At 39.6% G+C, this 18,866-nt stretch overlaps 1 protein-coding gene across 7 annotated transcripts in view; it reads left to right on the top strand.

Annotated features, from left to right (window-relative positions):
- The window catches only part of prrg3 (proline rich and Gla domain 3), a 46,307-nt gene that overhangs the window by 385 nt on the left and 27,056 nt on the right, over window positions 1-18,866 (top strand). For all 7 annotated transcript variants that reach the window (XR_011007947.2, XR_011007946.2, XR_011007945.2 and 4 more), the window contains exons 2-4: window positions 8,487-8,532; window positions 10,131-10,291; window positions 12,982-13,517. Coding sequence is in view for 2 of the 7 variants with exons in the window: in XM_073934150.1 (XP_073790251.1) it covers window positions 8,523-8,532; window positions 10,131-10,291; window positions 12,982-13,517 (707 nt within the window). In the remaining 5 variants the exon portion in view is untranslated. The remainder of the gene's footprint in view (window positions 1-8,486; window positions 8,533-10,130; window positions 10,292-12,981; window positions 13,518-18,866) is intronic.

Here is an 18,866-nt window from a genome sequence, read left to right as displayed (position 1 = left end):
GTTTTATTATGCGTACTCAAGCGCACGCGCACAGTAGTACAGTATGTGGCCTTTTAAAGTACAGACCAACATAAAGCAAACGAGATTTATTTACTACAAAGGAAAGCAATTTGTAGAAAAACACCTGTTGTGAGCTTCAATATTGTGTGTTGGTTGAACCCATGAATTTGCATTAATTTAGCTCATTTTGTTATTACAACTGTTGTATTTAAAAACGGAATGTGCGATGATAAACTACAAAACCCATTAAGCAGTTCAGAAAATGGCCCCAATAAGAGAATCGTATTGAGCGAAAGATGCCAAATTCCATCTTCTGCATTGATTACTCCAGTAAAAAGCATTGTTTTGGTTTCCCTATGCAAACATTTGAAGGGATAGTTTAAAAAAATGAAATGAAAAAAAAGTCATTAATTACTCACCCTTATGTCATTCTCATTGACTTAAACATGTTGGCAACGTCTTTAAACACACTAGCGATATGCTAAACATATTAGTGACTTCTTAAAATATGGGTTTCCGATCCACTTAAAGGTGCAGTAGGTGGTTGCCTTCAGAAACATTTTTGTTGTGCTGGTTGAAAGTCTCTTTACGTTCCAATAGTAATGATTAAAGTACATGATCTAAATGTATTTAAATGTATTTTTATATCCTGGGTAAAGCCTGGTTTATACTTCTGCGTCAAGTGACCGGCGTAACCCACGGCGCATGCAATGTGCGTAGCTGTGCATTTATACTTCTGCGCGCTGTCTCTGTGGGTCTGCATTAACACTTCCGAAACGCTAGTTGGCAGTGAGGTGTAAATATTCCTCTGTGTCGAGTTTCTTCGCTGCTGTTTTGCTTTTCCTGAACACTTCCTGGATGTACAAGTGGCTCAAACTTGCTCATTTTGAGGCAGGAACCGGCGGACGTGCAACAACTTTAACTATGAGGTTAAAAAACTTTCCTTTCGGAGCTCCTTCATGGGACTCCACACTTGTAAACAATCGCTCCATCGGGCTGGCGCCATTCGCGCGGCTCTCGGTCCCGCCCAGACTCGTCAGCGCTACCAAGCAGACCAATCACAGAGCTTGCGCTACGCGTTGTTGCGATGTGTAGTTAAATTCTTTGAGAGGTGCACGTCAGCGACGGCTTTTGACGCAGAAGTATAAATCAGCCTTAAGGCATAAGAGTAAAAAATGTTCATCCAATTAAATATTGTCAGACTGACAATTCCCATTAGTCTGATAAGGAGCCCAAACAGTCTAAAAAAATGTAGATTTGTACATCTGCACATCAATAATATCTGGATGCAACCTTTATGATGCAAGCTGAGATTGCATCACTCAGCGATGCAATGTCTGACACAATGCACTCAAATGGAGCTAGTGATGCACTGTAAGGGGTAGGTTAGGGGTGGGGTTAGGTGAGCCCATTAAAAAGCATTGGATGCAGCTCAGATCTGTTCACACAGATCCAACCGACATTTGCGTGTGCATGCACGACACAAGTTCATGTGCACACGAGACAGTCACAGTGGTAAAAACAAATGCTGAATCAAAACTTTTTTCAAATCCTGAATGAATATTAGAGTTACTTTTGCATGCTGGAGGAAGGTTGACACCATGGCTGAAGCATTTTATTTAGAAAGGCAATGTTATGTTTTAAAACTATTTTAGTCACACAAAGCTGATGTAGTCACACAAAGCTGGCGAATGATTGATGTGGCTATTTTCAATTTTTTAGGGTATGTTTTACAGCATAGATAATGTTGATTTTTAATTTTTTAAAAACAAAACAAAAGTAAATAGCATTATTCTGTCTAGCGTGCATTACTGAGGTGAAGTTGGTTTTATATTCACATTGGTTTATTTTTAAACAATGACAACCTGTAATGCACTCCCTATATTGTTTAACATGCTACTCTGACATTTTGGTCTAAAATTAAATACCATGTAAGCATGGCTTTGTAATAAGTGTAATTCCTACACGCCGCCAGCCAAACACTAAGCATTCAGTAGTTGCTTTAGGACAGCGCATGAGAGAGTGAGTCCAGCGATCCTTGCATGCCTGAAATATTGCACATTATGACAAGTTTTGCTTGCTACACTACTAAAAACGTGCTAGACACTTTATTGTACAGAATTTTAGTATTATAAAGTTTTCTAACTGGCGAATGACATGAACTAGTGGGTTATCTGCCGTCATCTTTAAGGTACATGCATTCGTGTTACAGGAGACGTGCCTTTGGACAGCAGGGGAGGGACTGTTTAAAAGATATTATGCCACCCGATTAGCATTGTGGCAGATTACCTATTGCACCTTTAAAGCCTGGCCTTATTTAGGTTCCAACCAGCTCAAACATTCTTGCCTGGAAGTTAGTAGTCAATCTAAAAACTTTGATTAGCTGGTTAAAGAGTATTTTGCTAGTTTGGAACATTACCAGAAAGTGACCCATGGCAATAATGTGGTAAAACACTCTCTGGAAAATTTACTTCTGATTGGTCTTGGCATGGGACGATAACTGTTTTTGACACGTAACAAAATGAGGAGCAAAATAGTGCGGTTCAACAGAATTCTTTAATGAAAAAAAAGAGTCAAAACAAGGAAGTCTGTCATTTAGCAAGGCACATAGAGCTGAATCTTCAGTAAGGAAACTCTAAAGGCCACCCACTTGGCCGTGAGAGAAGGAGATTGGATGGTCCTGTAAGCCCACCACTGCGATGAGGATCATGTCTGACCTCCGGGTGTTGGTAATATGAGCACATTCAACGATGAGAGCACACTATAATCGAGATCATATCATTTGTACCCATAACGGAGAACACAGGAGAACAGGACAAAACATGGCTGGACAGAAAAACACAGGTTAGTTGCGTGCAAGATGCACTTACGGTATGCACAAAGTAACAATAAACTAACAACGAAGGGAATGAAAGGGAGAGAGATATAGGAATGCCAATAAATGTAAAGCGAGAACAGGTGACTGATCATCAGCGCTCGTGCTGATTACAAGAGCTAACAGCTGAGAGGAGGACACAGAGGGGAAGGAGTTAACAATGATCAAATCAGACATTGTTCATTCAATTCATGACAGTACCCCTCCCCCGAGGACCGCCCCCCTGGCGGAATACCAGGTGGATGCGATGAAGCGAGTCAGGTAAGCGTAGTTGTACTGCAGCAGGATTAATGATCTTACTAATGGTGATGGTACAATGAATTTAGGAGCTAGTTTACGTGATTGAGACTGGAGGGGTAAGTGGCGGGTGGAAAGCCAGACCTTTTGACCGTAAATGTATCTAGGAGCCTTGAAGAGACGACGGTCAGCGCTGCGACGAATGATTTTGCGAAACATTAATTATGTGGAATGTACTGTTCTCCAAGTGTTACGCCAGCGCTAAATATAAACCTGAATAGACGGGAACGACGTTTTCTTCTCCTTGTGCGAAAACAGCGGGGGTTGGTAACCTAGACAATAGTGGAAAGAGGAAAGTTAAACGAGTACGAGTAAACGAGTAAACGAGGAGGGAACGGAGAAGACGACCGAGAATCTGATTAACGCATTCCGCTTGCCCGTTAGTTTGTGGGTGAAAACCTGATGACAGACTGGCAGTAGCCCCTATGTGTCAGAAGAATTCTCGCCAAAAACAAGAGGCGAACTGAGGACCTCTGTCAGAAACAATGTCTACAGGTAACCCATGGATCTTAAAGACATGGTTAAAAACTAGTACGGCGGTCTCCTTAGCAGAGGGAAGTTTGGAGACAGGAATTAAGTGAGCAGATTTAGAAAAGCCATTGACTACGGTGAGGATAACGGTGTTGTTCGTGGAGGGTGGTAACCCAGTAACGAAATCTAAGGCTATGTGTGACCACAGGCGGGATGGAATGGGTTAACGGTCTAAGTAGCCCCGCGGGAGGGAGATTACTAGTCTTTGACTGAGCACAAACTGGGCACGACTTGACGTGAGCACGGGTATCGCGTATCATAGATGGCCACCAGAAATGTTGACGTATTGCAGTTAGGGTGCCCTTTACCCCCGGATGGGCTACTGATTTGGAAGCGTATGCCCAGCGGAATACTGCAGGCCGTACAGACCTGGGAACGAATAACTTCGAAATTCTCTGGGCATTTATGTGGAACTACTACCAGAGTGAGAGCTTATTTAACTGTACGTTCGATTCCCCAAACTAAGGCTCTGATTACGCAGCCTTTCGATAGGATGGGTTCCAAAATTGAGGAATCCACGGAGGGGTTAAACTGGCATGATAAGACGTCTGGCTTGACGTTCTTAGAGCCTGGATGATATGAGGTGGTGAAGTCAAATCGCCCAAAGAATAACGCCCACCTCGCCTGTCAGGCATTGAGTCTCTTAGCAGTACGAATGTTGGTAAAAATTTCGATGATCCGTCCAAACCTCAAAAGGCACTGCAACTCCCTCGAGCCAGTCACGCCACTTGTCCAATGCTAACCGAATGGCTAGGAGTTCTCGATTACCCACATCATAGTTACGCTCAGCGGGCGAGAGTTTGTGATAAAAAAAAAAGCGCAAGGATGAATCTTGTCATCGATGACAGACCGTTGTGAGAGGACGGCCCCCACGCCGGAGCTAGAGGCGTCCACCTCCACGATAAACTGACGGTAGGGGTCGGTGTGAGGAGGATGGGCGCAGACGAAAATAATGGCTTAAGTTCCTCGAACGCCGCTTGAGCTGTGACCGACCACACAAAACAGGACTTACTGGAGGTTAGAGTGGTTAAAGGCGCGAAAATTTGACAAAAAATTTTAATAAACCACCGATAGAAATTTGCAAAGGCCAAAAATCTCTGAAGTGCAGTGCGTGTCTCAGGAACTGGCCAGTCCGCGACGGTTTGCACTTTGGCTGACTCCATGCTAATTACATCAGCTGAGACTATATAACCCAGAAAAGGAACCGAGTCAGCATGAAAAACACACTTCTCTGCTTTCAAGAAAAGCAGATTCTCTAACAGGCGCTGCAGTACGCGGCGAACGTGTTGGATATGGGTTTCGAGCGAGGGGGAAAAAATTAGATGTCATCTAAATAGACAAACACAGAAAAATTGAGCATGTCCCTAAGAATGTCATTTACCAGTACTTGGAAAATGGAAGGTGCACTTACCAGCCCGAAAGAAACAACCTTATATTCGAAGTGGCCGAGCGGAGTATTAAAAGCGGTCTTCCATTCCTGTCTGGCCTTGATGCGGACCAAGTAATACGCATTACGGAGGTCTAATTTCGTAAAAATCTTAGCTCCTTGTAAGATCTCAAAGGCTGATGACATGAGGGGCAGGGGGTAGCAATTCTTAATGGTTATACTGTTAAGCCCTCGATAGTCAAAACACGGACGTAGCGACCCATCCTGTTTCTTTACAAAAAAGGAACCAGCACCAACAGGTGAACAATGGTGCCTGCAGCGAGTGACTCAGAGAGATATTGCTCAAGGGCTTCACGCTCTGGTTTGGATAGAGAATACAATCGCCCCTGAGGAGGAGTACTACCTAGAATGAGATCGATGCTACAGTCTTAATGCCGATGGGGAGGGAGAGAAGCGGCCCGGCCCGGGAAGAACGCTCGCAGATTGTGATATTCCTTTGGAACACCCGACAAATCACCTGGTTCTTCCTGCAACACAGAGACAGAAGACACAAGAGGAACAGCAGAGACAAGACATTTAACATGACAGGGAAGACTTCACGACATAACAGTCCCATCGGACCAGACAATGTGAGGATTATGGTTAGAAAGCCAGGGATGGCCCAGTATTAATGGAGAAAGAACTGAGTCAAATAAATAGAACTTTATTGTCTTTTGATGATTTCCAGAGACGTTAAGACTCACGGGCATGGTGATACGACGGACCTGGTGCAAAAGATGTCCATTGAGCGCATACACTGGAGGTGGGTTGTCCATCTCGGTGAAGGGAATACCGGAACGTAATGCCCACGCTTCATCCATGATTTTCTTCGGCTCCTAAGTCAACGAACGCCCTGCAGGAAATGGAGGTGCCACCATGGCGTAAGACAGCAGGAAGAGTGGTTCGCCGCAAAGGAGTGGGAGATAAGGAAATAGCACTCGTCAGAACTCCTTGGTCTTCTGATGAGCCTACCCCTCTACTGGGCATTTGGAGACGAAGTGTCCAGCGCCCCGCAGTACATGCAAAGTCTGAAAATCAAGCATCGTTGACGGTCAGCATCAGTGATGTAAAACCCATCCAGTTCCTTGGGTTCCGGAAGGCGAGCACAGCAGAGGGAGGATGAGACACAGTAAACTCATCAGGAGCGCCCCTGGAACAGCGACGCAACTTCAAGCATTTTTCCCAACGAATAGCCCTTTCAATAAGAGCATTCAGACTGGAGGGGAGTTCGTGTGAGAAAAGCTAGTCTAATTCAGTGGAGAGACCATCCACAAATTGGGCGATAAGGGCTGGGATTGTTTACTGGGGGATTGTTTACACAGGGTTCAGAAATATGTTGGTGGACAGCGTTAGACAGGGCCCACGGGCTAAATCTGTGGAGCTGGTTGGTGAGTTCCGTTAGCTGCACTGACAGACTGTCCATGGCATGTCTGGTGACGGAGAGCTCCTCTTCGTGGCAGCCGAGCATTGCTCCCTGGTTTACGACCACAAAGCGTATGGAGCCTCTCTCAGCCAAATCCATCATTTGGTCATTTTATTCTGTCATGGAACAGAATGAAAAGCAAAATAGTGGGATTCAACAGAATTCTTTAATTAAAAAAAGCGTCAAAACAAGGCATTTTGTCGTTTAACGAGGCACACAGAGCTGAATCTTCAGTAAGAAAACTCTAAAGGCCGCCTGCTTAGCCGTGAGAGAGAGAAGGAGGTTGGATGGACCTGTTAGCAAACCACTGCAATGAGGAGAACGTCTGACCTCTGGGTGTTGGTAATATGAGCACATTCAACGATGAGAGCGCACTATAATCGAGATCATATAATTTGTACCCACGACGTAGAACACAGGAGAACAAGACAAAACAGGGCTGGACAGGAAAACACAGGTTAGTTGCATGCAAGGTGCACTTACGATATGCACAAAGTAACAATAAACTTACAACGGAGGGAATGAAAGGGAGAGAGATATAGGAATGCCAATAAGGGTAAAGCGAGAACAGGTGACTGGTCATCAGCGCTCGTGCTGAGTACAAGAGCTAACAGCTGAGAGGAGGACATAGAGGGGAAGGACTTAATAATGATCAACCCAAATTCATGACAGTTTTTAAGGTATAACGCGGTTTGGAAAAGTCAAGGTTTTAAAATCGTCTATATTTTCTGCAATAACGTTCTTAAGGTGTGTGTTCGATTTTTTATTTATGTTTTTTTTTTTAGGACAACGGTATCTCCAGCAGAAAAGATGCAGTTTAAAAAAAAAAAAATAAACATAAATAAATAAATAAACAAATGAAGACAGCAGAAATCAATAATTCATTTAGTCTGACATGTTTACTGTTCCAAAATATTTTAAATGCTTCTCAAAATTAAATATATTTCGTTCAAAAGGGAAAAAAGTTTTGGTTTTTACCCAGACATTTAAAAAGAATATATTTTAGAAGATATATTTTATATTTTATAGAGCAGTAATCACAATACTGCGAAAACGTAATGTTTTTATCCAAGGTTATCATACCATCAGAATCTTATACAGGCCCATGCCTAGATTCGTTAGTCTTGAAACTCCAAGTTATGTTATTCCCAGAAAACTAATGTTGAAACGAATAACACAGGCTCATCCGGGTATTTTGAATCATCTTGACTATCAGTGAATACATTCACATCCAAATGCTTGTCTGTCACACAGCTGTTTTTGACTGTTTTAGTGCATGCTGCTCCATTCAACCAAATTCAATTCTGTCAGCTTTGCGTTTAATGAAATATTTAATATTAGTTATTTTGGCTCAGAACAATGTTTTGTGTCTAATTGTTACATTTTCTGGCAAGTAGCCGTGACATAAGCTTTGCATTGTGCTGATAAGCCTGCTAGGCTTTATTTTGTGACTTTATTCCTTACTTAGCATGCTTGAAGATGCTCTGAAATATGCAAGCAAGATGCTAAAACATGTCAGAAACTTGCTAAAACTTGCTTAAAACACGCTAACAGTAAGATAAAACTATGTACCATAATATAACATCGTTGTAAATATGATAACAACTTAATGTAGTATTTATACATATATATGTTGATAATATCAACATAAAACCCTCCAAAGAGTACATTGGGAATACGTTAAAACATGCTAGCAACTTGTCACACCTGTTAGAAACATTTTAAAACATAGCCACAACCTGATATACCATGCTAGAGACATGATAAGAGTGCATTAAAACATGCTAGCAGCTTAATAAATGTTACAAAGTAGATAGCAACATGCTATTTGTCAAAAGAGGTAGCAAATTGGTTGTGACAAACTTTTTTCTGTCTAGTTAATATGTTATGAAACTTTTTTCAACCCTTTGAATACTTCTTTTAAATGTCCACAGGTCAAAATTCTTCAGACTGAGTTCTCCTGAGGTAGTATGGCAGCAGGTAAGAACATCATCCTGAAACAATCACATTATTGAGTCAGATTTCTGTCTGAAATAAAAATAGTTCCTGACACATTGGGCCCTATCATATACCCGGCGCAATGTGGCGCAAGGCGCGGCGCAATAGTCTTTTGCTAGTTTCAGCTTGGCGCAAGAGTCGTTTTGAGGCGTTGTGCTACGCTGTTTAAATAGCAAATGCATTAGCACTCATTTGTGCGCCTATAGGCATTCTGGTCTAAAAAGAAAGGCGTTCTGAGGCGCACTGCTGGCCCGTTGCTATTTTGAGAAACTAAAATAGATTTTTCATTAGACCAAAACAAACCCGGTCTAAACTCATGCGCAGAGTTGCACCTCGCTTACACACTGCTTAATACGCACAAGAGAGCAATAGGCAAATATCTTTACATATGAAAACATTTAAATATTAAGGATATATATAGTATATAATAAGAATAGATATAGGATATAAATATAAAGGATTAAAATATTACAAAATATTATTTTCTAGCCTGCATAAATGTGAAAAATCACTGCTTTTATGTCTTCATCTCGGGAGGCTTTTTCAGTTCATTCATAACAATTTGCTTTTGTATAATGTTATTATTATTTGCAGTATTATTTATTATATGCATATTTATATTTGTTTTATTAAAAACAAGCTTAGATTTGTCCACCTGTCAGGTTTTAGACCATATGGGATATAGGAAATAACTCAGGTTTTTGAGCACACTTTGTTATTATTGTTCATTTATTCGTTTGCTGGAAATTAGAACTGAATTTAGAAATAGTTTTGAAACGAATATTTGCGCTTAACAAACAAAATTAATTATTTATAGACTAATTGATGTCTGTGCGTAAAGGTTTCCCTATCCAAGAGTGAATGTGAAAGTAGATCTATTATCTCTCATTCTCATGCAGTAGATGCTCTATTTAACAGTTTTCTGTTAAAAAAAAAACTGTTAACTGTTAACTGTTTGCTTGTGAAATGCTCATTTTTTCCACTTAGACTTACTTTACGTCCTGTAAATAGTGAATGCGCTTATGGCGAGACGCAGCTGGCTCTTAAAGGGAATGGGAGATGAGACTCTGATTGGTTTATTCTCAAAACACACCTATAACTCATTAAGAAAATAAACGTAACCCTTTTAGACCATGCGCCACGGCGCAAAGCAGATTTTCCCGTCCGTAATTTAGCAAAAATGCGTTCTGACACGCCCTGAAAGCGTTTGCGCCCGGCGTTTTGCGCTCTGCATATGGACCGTCAAAATAGAGCCCATTATGTTACATTACACAAAACCTTGGTGTAACAGATAATGTGTGAAAGCTCTTTGGAGTCTACTAGCACTTTTTAAGCTGTCCTATTTTATTTTCAGCACCATGACTCTAATAAGATGCAGAATAATGAATGGATGGAAAAAGAACCTCAAAATAATTATATAGATTTCCTATCAGTAAATTTTAAGTGAACAAATAAAAAACATTTAGATTTATTGTATCTGACAGGCTTGAAGTGGCACACACTGTTTGTTAACACACACACAGACATAAAGAGAAGTACCTTTGCCCCCATTAAAACACAGATTTCTTTGGGTCTCTCAGCGTTTCTAGATGGCAAGGATGCAAACTCTCTTCTTAAACGTTTTCGGCGGGCAAACGGTTTCTTGGAGGAGTTCCGGCAGGGCAACATCGAGAGGGAGTGTGCTGAGGAGAGCTGCAGTTTTGAGGAGGCCAATGAAGTATTTGAAAACAAGGAACAAACGGTAAATAGTGTCTTCATGAGCCATTTAATAAATATAGTTAATTGTAATTCATAAGTGGGTGTTTCCATTAGATGCCGCATGACTTTTGGCCCTATGGACTTGCATATTTTGTTTAATGCTACTGTGTAATGAAAACTAAAATGTAATGTACACGACCAATCATTGTAATTTGTAATTATTATTATTATTATTACACATTTCTGGAATTAAATGGTTAACCCTAAGACTAAAATGTATTATTTTATGTATCGTGATACATACACGCAATCAAACCATTATCAACAGGCAGTTTTCATTTTCTACAATTATTTCCTACAGTAATTTTCCTGCAGTGACATAATATGTCACACTATATATATATATATATATATATATATATATATATATATATATATATATATATATATATATATATATATATGGATGTATAATATATGTATAATATAATACATATATTGTTGTAAGATACATTTATATCTATTTACTTCAGGTGTCACCAACATGGTGCCCGCGGGGATCACATGTGTTGCCCGCAGGCCTGTTCTAAAAATAGCTCACCATAGCACCACTTACCAGTAAGCTTCATCTAGTATAGAAGTAATCATTTAAAAATGTAAATATTTGCAGAGATATATAAACTAATAAATAAATACAGGGTATTTTCTACCCTGTTTAATCATTGTTGATAACTTTTGTGAGAATCATTAACATGATCAGTGTCTTCACATGGATGAATATCATTCATTATTACCAAAAACATAAAATATAATTAAAAGTAAATTGAGCAAATTTCCCATTTGAAAAGTGTTTATCAAACTGGTAGCCCTCCACATTAATCGGTATCCAAGAAGTAGCTCTCAGTTTCATAAAGGTTGGTGACCCCTGATTTACTTTATAATAAACATCTCTAAAAACAATATAATTAGAGTTTATTTTCTCTAAAGTTTTTAATTTTATTTTAATATGTCATTTACAAGCCGTCAATTGTTTTTCCCCACATTGCCTCATTTGTACATTTAAATACATTTAAAAATACTAATGACTAAGTAACAAAGTGGACATTATTGTAAAAAAAATTATGGAAAAAGAATATGAAAACAAATATAAATGTGTTCCTATAAATCTATTACATACCTGTCTTTCATTTATCTAATAAATCTTTATAGTTTAAAGTTAAAGGGGGAAAAACAGTATAACAAAAGTAAAAGGTTAATCTATGAATTTAATCCATATCAGGTAAATAGGTTAGAACATGAAGAAAACACTTGTTATCTTCTGATATATTTACTTATTTATTTTAGGGGAAAAATTATAAATATTGTTACGAATTAAATTAAAAATCCTTAATCAAAAAGAGATTTAACAAAAACATAACAAAATAACAGGGATTAAAAATATAATCCCTGGTGCCCCCGCGCTCTCTCTCCCCAAAATATTTACCAAAAACACACTGAGAATTAACAAGAAAATATGATTTATTTACAGAAATAAGGAGCAAAAATAACATCAGGAGGAGTTCAGCCAAAATAAATGACAATAAACCAAGCTAACTAAATAAGATTAAACTTCCCTAGAAAGCAAATAAAATAAAATACAGAAAACTTACCTCCCTACTAACAAACACAGGAGAAAACGAAAATAACAAATAAGGCACCAAACCTCCCCACATGCTCCAAGCCCGACAGGGAGACAGAAAACCGGGCTTCAATTGCCGGTTAAAAATTAACAACAACACATCAGCATCTCACATAACGCCACAAAAGGATAGAAGCAAACACTCATTTGCTCGCTAGTCTCCACTGAGCACAAATGGGGAATCGAGAGAGAGCGGGGAGCCATCGAACCAATGTTCTCTATATCCAAGCGCCAATCATGATCCGTCCTAACGTAATCCGCTACACCTGCGAATACTTAGAGTGAGAAAGAGAGAGAGAGAGAGAGAGAGAGAGAGAGAGAGAGAGAGAGAGAGAGAGAGAGAGAGAGATAGAGCGAGAGAAACACCACACACAAGCCTACACTACACTACTCGTAACAATATTTATATTATATGTAACTTTTTTAATCACTGGCCACTGTGGCTAGTAGTTTTCCAACGTTACTAGCCACTCTGCATTTTCACTAGCCACAATTTTGTTGTTGGGAAAATATTTTTGTTTTTTTAATTACTATTGTTCAGTAATTTGGTCACTCATATTTATGGAATGCAGTCAAGGCAAAAAGTGTGATTGTTGCCAACATTCAGTTTTTATGGAGTGTTAAAGGAACACTCCACCATTTTTGGAAATAGGCTAATTTTACAATTTCCCTATTGTCCCCTAAACTGTTGAAATTTACCATTTTTTTATCTATTCAGCTGACCTCTGATTCTCATGGGAGCACTTTTAGCTTAGCATAGAAAATTTAATCAGATTAGACCATTAGCATCTGGCTGAATCATGTTTTCCAGCTCAGGTTTAAGCCAATGAACTGTTGCTGTTGATCATAGATTTCCTAGATAATTGAATCGGATTAAACCATCAGCATCTCCAAAAAATATTTTCCTCACTCTCAGTATAGGAAAGCATTCAAGGGTACTTAGGTGAAGAAACTGTTGAATAAAGTAATTATTTTTTTAAAGTTTTCATGGCATTCTGGGTCATACCAATTTTATAATAGGTTAAAAATGCATTCCCTGTTTTATCCAATCACAGATGGAGTTCTGGAAAAACCGCAGCATCTACACAGTGAATAGCAATGCCGATTCAAACTCCGAGCGGCTGGACTTTGGGAACATGGTGGTGCCCCTGGTGGGCGTGGCTGTCATTATCATCGCGCTCTTCATCATCTGGCGGCTGTCCATCACTCGCTGGCGTCTGGCCTACACCCAGAACCGCTATCTGGCAAACCGGAACACCCGCAGCCTCCCTCGCATCCTGGTGCACCGCGACCCACTCTCACATTCAGAGAACTTCCACGCCAATGACAGGCTCAGTGTGGTGGTCAGCGGCACCGAGCGGAATGGGTCTTCTCTCGCCACCCAAGACGCTCGCCATCACACCGGCCACTCACAGAACAATCGCTCGCTATATGTTCAAGATCCATCTTTATCTGTGGCCTCCCAGTTGTCTGGGGCGACCCCGCCACCATCCTACGAGGAAGTCACAGGGCATTTAGAAAGCAGCAGCGATGAGACGACAGTTCCATACAATGATCCTCCACCAAAATATGAGGAGATTGTGCTAGAAAAGTGAGTGTTTTAATATACTAGGATATAAATATAGAGAGATTGTGGTTTATGCACTGGTAAATGTGGTTGAAGAGAAACAGCAAGATTCTTACCCTTTTAAAGCACATCTTCAATAGTCTTTCGACTGTTCACTACGACCAATATCTTTGACTCTTGAGGGCCTACTCACACTATGCCATCCGTACCGTGCCCAGGCCTGTTTCCCGGATCGTTTGAGAAGTGTGAGTGCGCTAAATCGCGCTCAAGTACGGTTCACTTGGCGGGCCCTGGCCCGGTTGGAAGAGGTGTGCCTGAGCGTGGTACACTTGGGCTTTGGCGCGGTACGCTTGTGTGTGAGTGCAAAACGCGCCAAAGCCCGAAACCAAAAGCGAGACGTGACTTTTAAGGGACTGTTTGATATGGATTTATTAATCATTATTTCTGTTCAGTGAACGCAAACTGCCGTAGTTTATTAAAGACGCAAACTCCTCACAGCACGCCAGCTGCGCGCCTTCAGCAGACCTCCTCATTCCTGCAGCACGAGAGCTTTATGATTGTTTATGAGCGCCAAAAGTGGCGGATCTGTTCGGCGAAATATCTGACTGCGTGTCCCCGCATCCCTAAGGACTGTTTGGCGAAATATTTGACGGCATATCAAACGACTGAAACGATATAACTAGAGAAATCTCCACTGTGCTACTGAGTGAGAGCGTATGGCAAGCCGTTTTAGCATTAAAACCTTGTTCTGACTATCCATAAATATATTTAGAGATATCTCTAATTATATTTTGACTAGTCATAATTATAATTCGACTACTCAGAATGACAATTAGAGATATCTGCAATTACAATTGTACTAGTACGAAATCAGATTGGAGATATCTGCAAATATATTATGACTAGTCATATTCCTCCATTGACTTCCATTGAAAAATATTTGCAGATATCTCTAACTGAGTTTTGACTCGTCAAAAATCCAATTCAAGATATCTACAACTGTAATTCGACTATTAGTAAATTAATTAGAGATATCTTCAAATATATTAGTAAATATCTCTAAATATGATGAATTAAAGACATCTCCAAATGTATTATGACTAGTAAAAACTCAGAGATATCTCTAATTACAATTGTTACTAGTCAAAACTCATTTAGAGATATCTGCAAATATTTTTCAATGGAAGTCAATGGAGGAATATGACTAGTCATAATATATTTGCAGATATCTCCAATCTGATTTCGTACTAGTACAATTGTAATTGCAGATATCTCTAATTGTTATTCTGACTAGTGGAATTATAATTATGACTAGTCAAAATATAATTAGAGATATCTCTAAATATATTTATGGACTCAGAACAAAGATTTAAATGCTAAAAAGGCTTGCCACAGAGAGCGCTTCTGAACAGCGCAGCAGCGATGACGTAAGCGTGCCGAGGCCCGATATGGTGTGAGCGCGGGCCATCGGGGGAGACGGGAGGACGGGGGACAAGCGTGCTTTGGCCCGGTTCGAGGCAACTGTACCTAGTGTGAGTACGGCCTTAGAAAGATATAGAAGTATGAATGAGGAAGAGATAGAGTATATTCCTCACTGACAATTGCCAAGTTCAAAATCCCATCAAGCATCAAGCTTCAGAACCTACTATAAAACAAAGGGTTGTTTTGGGGACAAAACAAGATGATGTGCCAAATCTGTGTATCGTGGAAGTTTGCATACTGTCCTCTTCTTGTGATTTTATTTAGCTTTTAGGGTCATTTTACACTGCACTGGAAGATGCAAACTATCACAAACAATCGCCTGATGTGGCTGCTTAGACATTCCATAATTCAATTTGCATAAATTGGCACCATATCGTTAAGACTTAATGATTTCAGAAGACCCGATTCAATGTTTCTTGCCATTTATCGGTGTCTGTTGGTGCTGGGTAATTGGGAATTGACGCTACCTATAGGAAGCTCTGTGAAATAATAAACCACAAGTATCTCTGAAGCACTGGTATAGAAATGTTGGCTGAAAACCAATAACTCTTGAAATCTGGAAGCCGATATATAACCGATATATAGGTGGATAACCAATATATAGGTGGATAAATGAGTTCAGATGCAAGACCCTCTAAATCCATCAGACATCTTTTCTTGTAAATGAGCATTTTCTATCAGGCTCGTCCTATTAGGTTCAGAGGTTTCATTTAATAGGTAATGATAAGGTTTTTAGCTGCTAAATAAAATACATTTTTTTCATAAATGTCCCTTTAAACAATTTTTTGGTTTTTAAAGGGCCATGACACCCCCCACTTTCGGTTAAAGTCTACTTAAGAATTTTTTCAAAAGATGCATGATTAATGGGCGTGGAGCTCCGCGAGCATCAGGCAGGAGGGGGCGTGGCCAGCAGGGGAGAAGGGGAGCGAATAACTGTTGTTGACAGTTGGCTCTCACAAACTGAAACACAAACCGTGAGGAGGCGCATGAGTTTATAGTTCACAAAGTTAAAATGCAAAGAAATAAACAGTAATTTAATGCCCTGCTACATTTGTTATTCGTGATTTCATATACACATAACCACAATTTATATAATTATAAAGATAAGTGTGTTTATGTAAATGAAGATGAAGATTCTCCCTCGATCGTCTAAATTATAGATCTTGAATGCAGACTCAGTGCAGCAGGTCTCCTGACGTGCCTATTTTAACCATTAGTCCTGCTGGTAATATAGAGGATTTAGGCAACCACAACAGCACGGCGATGTGTCTGAATGTGAACGAACTCTTGATAAAAGTCAACGTCCGCCAATCTCCAATTCTCGTACTGCTCTCCCGACAAAAATGCTTGCAGCACACACACAGCTTTGCTGTATGATCGGCCCTGACAGGATCGCGGGGAAAAACATGCAACAAACCCTGTGGATCATGGAAACAAACACATACGAGCCTTCATGAACGGCTACTGCGTGCCGTGGGTCCGTGTCTCATAGCTTGCTTGAAAATGGCAGGTCTGCCTTCGGAAAGCACGTGCTCTCATGAATAATTAAGCAGCCGGCTCTTCTCATAGGATAAAAAAACTCCGCTTTGAATAATAATGAGAAAGCTACGCGTCATTATTGCACTTGCAGTACTGCGCTACGTCGCCGATTTTGATCCCGCCCCAAAAATCATTTTAAACCCGGAAGCTGAAATTAGCAGACAAAAGCTCAAAATTATCCAGTTTTCCCCACAATAAAAGCTGACAGGTGCTAACATTGTCTTAACTGATTCTCAACACACACACATCTGTTAATATAAAAAAAATATATAAACAATTTTCTTTTGGATCAAATCCAGCTAAATCCGCATCTGCTTTTTATGCAAAACCCTCTAAATCCACCTATTGGGAAAAGACATTGTAATTAGTTGAAAATCACTAAAGATGAAATTAGAGATTATTTTACCAAACATAAAACACAGACTCAGACGACCTGAAATTAAAAATACATCTGTCAAGAAAGTGGTGGTTCATTCCGCTGTGGTGACCCCTGATAAACCAGGGACTAAGCAGAAGGAAAATGAATGGATGAAATCTGTCAAGTGCATTCATCAATAACATTAAACTTGACTTTAATTAAATCTTAACAATATGTTGTCATTTCTGATATTTGGGATTTGGACTTAATATAAGTAAAGCAATGTAAAAAAGCTTGTTAGATTCAAATAATGTAGTGTAAAAACATTGTGAAACATCAATATCTCTGCAGTAATATAGATAATGTATAGATTTATACATTTATCTTTTAAAACAAAGCCTGCATTGGCAAATAAAACACAAGGTAGGCCTACTGTGCAAAAAAGTGAGATTGTGTCTCTCAAAAGTCGTCATTTATTCATCCATACTATACTCAAGATCTTAGTCTCTTTTTCATCTCTTGTTTATCTTCATAATATCCATGTGGGATAAAAAAACGGCATCCTAACTTCGTCTTTCGTGAAATGGAGTTGCTGTTTAATGTAATGTAGCTTTAGTAAATTCGACTTATTCAAAACGTTATGAATGCATGCTACACTTCCGATTGTACACTGTGTTTTCTTTTTCTTATAATGCACAGAGTTTTGAGGTACAGGCCGTATTCATTTGTCATTCACTGACAGTCAGTCAGGTTCATGCAGTACATCAAACTCCGTCTTTTGACTCTCCTTATAATAGCCAGCATATTAGCGCTGCTACATTTAAAACATATAATACGATTCATGCCTCTTATTGGTTCTCTGGAAATAGCGTCTTTTGCTGTCGAAGGCAAGTGGCGTTTAGCGGCTTTTGCAAACAAACGGTTATTTCTGAATGCGCTGACGCTGGGATTTAGATGATTTGACACAAATCTATTTGTTGAACATTTACTACGTGCCCAAAGCATTCACTCAATGTCATTCTCATTTTTGGCAGAACTTGGCGTTTAGTGGCTTTTGCATCTGAACTCTTCAAATGTAGATGTTATAAATTTTTCCAAGCCTAATTTTATAAACAAAACTCAAGACACTGTTAAAACCTTGCCTGTAAAAAACAAGGAAACAACTATTTATCTATCATCTTTATCTTGATTCATTTAAAAATTGCAATTCAGAGAATTCCCTTTTTTTTATTTTATAAAGAATCCTACACTGCTCGTCTTTCCTCTAGCATAAACTCTTCTAAAGCATCTGCCCCAATGGCCAGCGGTACAAATCTGAAGTGTGGGGAAAAAAATGTATTTAAGAATTTAGTTGCCAATAATTCACTTTATTATCGGCCGGTACCAATATGGCAGCCAATATATCGTGTATCACTATTTCTGATGCCAAAATTTTTACAACTTGTCATAGACTTCCACAAATAAATTGTAAGACTAATGCACTTCAAACTAATTTAAAATACATTCAAATCACACCTGGCCAAATTCCCTCCATTGGCCCTTACCGATCATGGCCTCCCCATCCACTTAATTGGCTCTCTACTCCACCTATAGCTGGTGTGTGGTGAGCACACTGGCACTGTTGTCATGTGGCTGCCGCCTCATCATCCAAGTGGATGCTGCACACAGGCGGTGGTGTGGAGACACCCCCCTTCATGTTTGTGAAGCTCTTTGGGTGTATGGCCACGTATGATAAATGCACTATATAAATACACATTACATTACACACATGATGATTGTACCATCTTGTGGTGAAATACACTATCACATATGCACACAATTGACTTGTTTACAGACACAAACATAAAAATGTACGTTTAAGTAGAACTAGGCCTTAGAAACTTGTAAGAAAAGTCAATCAAATCTCAGCTGCTTGTGAACTATTGAGAGATGATTTTACCTCAAATGCTACCCAGTAAACAATTTGATGTTTAATAGACGTCTTGATAAACATT

The sequence above is a fragment of the Danio rerio genome, chromosome 21 (genome assembly GCF_049306965.1).
Source record: "Danio rerio strain Tuebingen ecotype United States chromosome 21, GRCz12tu, whole genome shotgun sequence".
NCBI classification, from domain to species: domain Eukaryota; kingdom Metazoa; phylum Chordata; class Actinopteri; order Cypriniformes; family Danionidae; genus Danio; species Danio rerio.
The sequence above is the reverse complement of the archived record's forward strand: the minus strand, read 5'-3'. Positions and strand labels throughout refer to the sequence as shown.